At 49.2% G+C, this 6310-nt stretch overlaps 1 protein-coding gene across 1 annotated transcript; it reads right to left on the reverse strand.

Moving 5' to 3' along the window:
* Positions 1-355: 355 nt before the first annotated feature.
* On the reverse strand, positions 356-3420 carry LOC125047193 (discoidin domain-containing receptor 2-like). Its single transcript, XM_047645326.1, has 3 exons — positions 3266-3420; positions 2938-3148; positions 356-2798 (listed from the first exon to the last, which is right to left on the reverse strand). The coding sequence occupies exons 2-3, from the start codon at positions 2963-2965 to the stop codon at positions 1108-1110; spliced, it is 1719 nt and encodes a 572-aa protein (XP_047501282.1). The 5' UTR covers positions 2966-3148; positions 3266-3420; the 3' UTR covers positions 356-1107.
* Between the last annotated feature and the right edge of the window lie 2890 nt (positions 3421-6310).

Below are 6310 nucleotides of genomic sequence, written 5' to 3' on the forward strand. Positions count from 1 at the left end.
GGAGGGAGGGAGAGAGATAGATAGAGAGAGAGAGAGAGAGAGAGAGAGAGGAGAGAGAGAGAGAGAGAGAGAGAGAGAGAGAGAGAGAGAGAGAGAGAGAGAGAGAGAGGCAGATAAAGAGACAGACAGACAAGAAAAGGTGATTAAGATTTCTATCGTGCTATCTGTCACACTCAATTATGTTTTATTTTTCGCACTATGAAACACACACACCACTCGTAATAAAATTTTCACCCTTGCGTTTATAAATATATAACACAAGTTAGCTTTACAAGATGTTAAAAAAGACATAATCATAAATAGCACATACCGTACGAAATTATGAAGGAAGTTCGTTGAAATGAAATTCATCAAGCCATCTTTAATGTATATACTTAATATTTTTTACCAACTATATTCCGACTAAAATGCCAAAAACCACGCCTGGAACTACAATATAGAAAAAAACAAAAGCTTTTCTAAAAGAAAAAAAAAAAAAGACCTCTCGTTGCTGTTTTATAAAATTGTTGAGGCTTTTTTGGAGAAAGACAAACATGCCTTTACTCCAGAGTTGTGTATTTGCCTAAACAGAGCAGTAACATGATCACTTTCCCACAACGTCTAAGTTCAATCGTAATGCATTGATATATACAAAAAGAAAAAAAAGGAAAAAAAAAAAGGAAAAAACAGTAATAACGTTCACAAGCCACCAATGTGATGGCCAGTCCCTGACTAAGATATATCACAGATGAATCACAGGCTTTGAAGTGAGATGACCGAGTGCTTTTCGCTTTTCCTTCTTATCTCACTCGTGCTCGTACTTCCAAAAGCCCAGGTTGGAAGCAGAGAGTTGTCCATAAGGTGTGTTTGCATCGCGTCCTGTTCGAGTCCCAAGCGGTACAGTCGAGGCTTAATAAGTACGTTCTTCCTTTCAGCGCAGTAGGAAGATCCTTTAAGTAGCGCAACTCTCGTGTATGAGTCCCTCCTTGGAACAGGATCGAGGATGCGTCACACACTAAAAAAAAAAAAAAAAAAAAAAAAAAAAACACTCAAGGAAGCAGCTGTGTTTGATTTCGTTGAGTCCGTCGTTCATTTTGTGAATAAATGAGACATGGCACAGGGGAATTTTCAGTCGACGTAGTCCAGCGTGTATCCGAGGTTCTTGCGCTGCAGGAACATGAGGACCTCCCAGAAGGGCGGCCGCTGGCGGGGGTTGGGCCTCCAGCAGGCGGCCATCATGTCGAACATCTCGCGCGGGCAGAGCGGCGGCTGCGGCAGCAGCATCATACCGGAGCCGTCGCCATGGTAACAGTGAGACACGTTCTCCAGGACGCCGTCGTCGCTGAGCTCGTCGAAGGGCTGTTGCCGCGCCATCGTCAGGATCTCCCAGAGGGTCACGCCGAAGGCCCACACATCGCTCTTGGAGGAGAAGCGACCCTGCAGGATGGCCTCCCACGCCATCCAGCGGATCGGCAGCAGCGCGCGCTTCTCGTCCAGGTGGTAGTAGTCCTTGTGGTGCCTGGGCTGGCTCATGGCGAAGTCGGACACCTTGACGGTCAGGCCCCGCCCCACCAGGCAGTTGCGCGCCGACAGGTCGCGGTGCACCAGGTTCAGCTTCTCCAGGTGCTTCATGCCCGACGCCACCTGCGAGGCGATGTAGACCAGGGCGCCGTAGCTGAGTACGGGCGGATCCAGGCCCTCGTAGATAGGCGCCCTCCTGACGGGTGCGACGCTCGCCTCCGGGTTGTGGCGCTGCAGGAACTGGGCGAGGTCACCGTGCTCGAGGTACTCGACGAGGACGCCAAGGGCGCCCGCGCGGGTCACGGTGCCCACGAGGCGCACGACGTTCGGGTCGTTGATGAGGCTGAGCACCCGCGCCTCCTGCAGGAACAGCTCCCGGGCGTCGTCGTCGGCGTCCACGTTGAGGCTCTTGACCACCAGCGCCTTGCTCTTGCTGCGCGGCGTCGTGCGCATCTCGCACAGCTGCACCGTGCCGAAGCAGCCCTCGCCCAGCGTCTCCAGCACCGTCAGGCAGTGGCGGGGCACCTCGGGCACCGCCTGGTCCTCCGCCAGGTCAGCCGTGTCCGTGGCCGCAAACGCCACGCCGCCCGTCACGCCCTGGATGTTGCCGGCCTGGCACACCTGTGACGCCGTGAAGTAGTGCTGCTGCGGCGGGGGCGGGATGGCGGCGTGGGCGGCGCGAGGAGGGCGTGCTCCTGCGACAGGCCTCGGGCGAGCGACGCGGGCGGGCGCGAGAGCGGGATGGGCGGCGGCGAGAAGGCGTCGGAGAAGGGCGGCGGCGGCGTCACGTTCATGCCGGGGATGGCGTAGTCCACGGAGTCGTCGGCGCCGGGCGGCTTGGAGCACTTGAAGGAGGCGTCGGAGGGAGCCAGCGTGTGGTAGCCGGGGTTGTGCAGCGGCCCCTTGTACGGCTCCTGGTACATGGCCGCCGCCTCCTCGTCCATGGCCACGTGGCCGTACAGGTTGCCCTTGGCGCGCGAGTAGCCGTTCGAGAGCTGCGATAAGTTCACTGTTGATGTGCAGGTCCTTCATCTTCATGGACACCTTCCTAGTGTCGAGGCCGCCCTCGCCCGACAGCGACGTCTTGCTGGCCTTCTTGGTGAGCCGCATGCGGTAGTAGAGCACGCACAGCGCCACGGGCACCACGCCGAACACCACGCCCAGGGTCACCAGCCCGCCCACCAGCAGGCCCGAGGAGCCGCCGTGGGCGGGCACCACCGGGATGACCTGGCTCTCGCCCAGGCTCTCTGTGGGCATGGGCGGGGGCGTCTCTGGGGTCATGTTGCATCGGCAGGGCTCTGGGGGAGGTAGGGGGAAGCGGGCATTAGTATGATGGAAGAGGTTGAAATATATCGTATACGCATTTATACAGAGAAAGGAGAGATATTGAGGTGGCATAAGAACAAACAAAGGACAAAGGAAGGCGCAGGAACTGACCCGAGTCGAAGGCGACCTCGGAGATCATGATCCAGCGCAGCGCGAAGAACAGCTGCAGCTTCACGAACTTGGCGGCGGCGTTGTGGAGGCGGATGGTGACGTTGCGCGCGTTCTCGAAGATGCGGTCCACCACGTACTCGTACTCGACGGCGCGCGACGCGGGGAAGTGCTCGCCGCCCGCGCTGAACAGCACGCGCGCGCGCGAGAACACCTGGACGAGCGGAGGGAGAGAGGGGGTTAGAGGAGCATGATAAAGGAGGAAAGGGAAGCAAAGCAAAATATTCACAACGGCCAGCACGGCGGAAGGGGCGTGGCGGGCGGGGCTCACCTGCGTGTCCTTAGTGAAGAAGTTGTTGGTGTAGATGTGGACGGCCGAGAAGTTCCTGACGGAGTCGAACTCGAACGTGATCTCGACGGGCCGCGTCTGCCGCGTGTCGTTCTTCCAGCCGATCCACTCGTAGCCTGAGGAGGGAGAGAGCGGCGGTCAGATGGAGAGGGAAGGGGAGGAAGAGGGAAGAGAGATGGGGAGGGAAGGGGAGGAGGAGGGAAGAGAGATGGGGAGGGAAGAGGAGGAGGAGGGAAGAGAGATGGGGAGGGAAGGGGAGGAGGAGGGAAGAGAGATGGGGAGGGAAGGGGAGGAGGAGGGAAGAGAGATGGGGAGGGAAGGGGAGGAGGAGGGAAGAGAGATGGGGAGATCATGGGGCGAAGGGGGAGAGAGATGCGAGGATAGTCTATCCATATGTAGCCTAGACGTAGGAGGGAAGAGAAGGAAGAGAGATATTTAGGTAATTTATACAATCTGATGAAAACGGGCTCTAATCATAACCTGATAAAGAGACAAAACAAACACGAAACAAACAAAACAGACAGAAAGGAAAAAAAAAACAGAAAAAAAACAGAGAGAGAGAGTGATCAAGGGAGGGAGAGCGAGGAGAGAGAGTGATAGACAGACAAACAGACAGTCAGATAGATAAATACATAACTAGATAGATGGAGAATGAAAGAGAGAGAGACAGAGAAAGAGAGAGAGAGCGAGAGAGAGAGAGAGAGAGAAAGAGAGAGAGAGAGAGAGAGAGAGAGAGAGAGAGAGAGAGAGAGAGAGAGAGAAAGAAAGAGAGGCAATGAATAAGAAAAAAGAAGATGATGATGAAAAAAGAAGAAGCGCAAGAAAAAGGATAAACACAACAGGAAAAAAAAAGAAGAGAAAAACATATCACTCTCGAAAGAGAAAAATTCATACATTAGATTCCACTTAAATATCGATTTCCATCAAATTATCATTGAATAAGTGTCCTTTCCCTTTCCCTCTTCGCGTCGAATTATCCTGTGTATCATCACGACACTAAATTCCACTTGACTGGAATTAACCCTAGACTTTGACAGTCCATTTCGATTTCCATAAAACTAGCATCAAATAATCTCTCTCCCTTTTTTCTTTCTTTCTTTCTTCTTCCTTTTCTTATTCTTATTCATATTCTGTCTTCCTTTCTTTTCGTTATTCGTTATCCTATCTACACCTATCTCACTTTCTACACTCTATGTCACTTTCAAAAACGAACGCTATGCCTATCTATTTTATATCCATTCTCCGCAGTGGTACAGTTATCAAATAATCTCTTTCTGTCTTTTTATTCTCTTCTTGTTTAATTTCCTTTTTTTCACCCTCAACCCTCTCTTGTTTTCTTCTTCCTCTCTTTTTTGGGTCTCTCTCTCTCTCTCTCTCTCTCTCTCTCTCTCTCTCTCTCTCTCTCTCTCTCTCTCTCTCTCTCTCTCTCTCTCTCTCTCTCTCTCTCTCTCTCTCTCTCTCTCTCTCTCTCTCTCGCTCTCTAACTCCCTCTACATTTTCTCTCTGTCTTTACCCTGTATGTCCCTTTCAAGAACATGAACACTACACCCATTCGTTTTATATCTTTTCTACACGACAGGACAGCTATCAGATAAACAGTTTTTTTTTTCTCTTTCTCTTCCTCTCCCCTTCTTTCTTGTGTATTTTTCACCCTGCTTTTTTCTTTCCTTCGTTTCCTATGTACTTTTTCACTCACACTCCTCTATGCTTTTTCTTCTCTCTCTTATTCCTTTCTTTCTTTTACATTTCTTCTCCCTCTTTACACATGCCCTCTCCCTTTCTAGCCTCCATGTCCCTTTCAAGAACACGAACTCGAAACCCATTTAATTAATATCATCTCTACACAGCTATCAAATCATCTTCCTCTCTTCTTTTTTTTCTATTTTTCCTTTCTTTATTGTGTATTTTTCCAGCTTCACTCTTTTTTTTCTCTCTCTCACTCCTATCAAACAATTTTTTTTCTCCTCTTCTTCTTCCTCTTCCTCTTCCTTCCTTTCTAGTATCTTTCAAGAACACAAAGTCTCTTCGCTTTACATCCATTCTACACAGCATTACACAGCTATCAAATCATCTTTCTCTCTTCTTTTTTTTCTATTTTTCCTTTCTTTATTGTGTATTTTTCCAGCTTCACTCTTCTGTTGGTTTGTTTTTCTCTCTCTCTCTCTCCAATCAAACAAATTTACAGGTTTTTTTTCTCTCTCTCTTCTTCTTCCTCTACCTCTTCCTTCCTTCCCAGTACCTTTCAAGAACACAAAGTCTCTTCGCCTTACATCCCTTCTACACAGCATTACACAGCTATCAGATGCTAATGACAAGTGAGGCTGGCGTCCCTGACTCCTCCCCGCCCCACACCTCGCCCCGCGGTACACTCAGGGTCCGACACTGCCCTATCTTTGCCCATTAATCGAAACAAGAAATAAACATTTAAGTCCGCTGTTGTGCTGGCCTGTCACTTCGTACCTGTCTTGTCGCTGGGCCTTGACTGAGGAAGGTGGAATTTTTCATCTTTCTTTTGTTTTGTGTATGTTTGTTTGTTTGTTTGTTTTGTTTGATTTTCTTTTTCGTTTTGTTGTTGTTGCTGTTGGGGATTTTGTTGGGGTTGTTGTTCTTGTTTTGGAGAACAACGAGGACCCATAAACGAAACAACTACAATTTACTATAAACGAAAACAAACAAATAAAACAAACACAATACACAACAGACGGAAACAAACACACCAAACAATAAACGAAACAACCACAGTTAACAATAAACGATAAAAAACAACAAACACGGTAAAGAGACAGACGAAAACAAACACAAAAGCAAAAACATTGACCAGTATTTGCATATCTGTTCACCGTCGTTGTGGAGGAGTTAAAGAGACAAGTTGTCGCTCTCTCCGTAGACTTAGACGAAAAAAAAGAAGAGGATAAAGAAGGGGAGAGAGGAAGAACATGATAATAATCATAATAATAAAGGATAAGGATGATGATGGTATTAATGATAATGGTAAGGATAAAAAGGAGAGTGATGATGATGATGATG

This window comes from Penaeus chinensis, chromosome 40, assembly GCF_019202785.1.
Source record: "Penaeus chinensis breed Huanghai No. 1 chromosome 40, ASM1920278v2, whole genome shotgun sequence".
Lineage (NCBI taxonomy): Eukaryota > Metazoa > Arthropoda > Malacostraca > Decapoda > Penaeidae > Penaeus > Penaeus chinensis.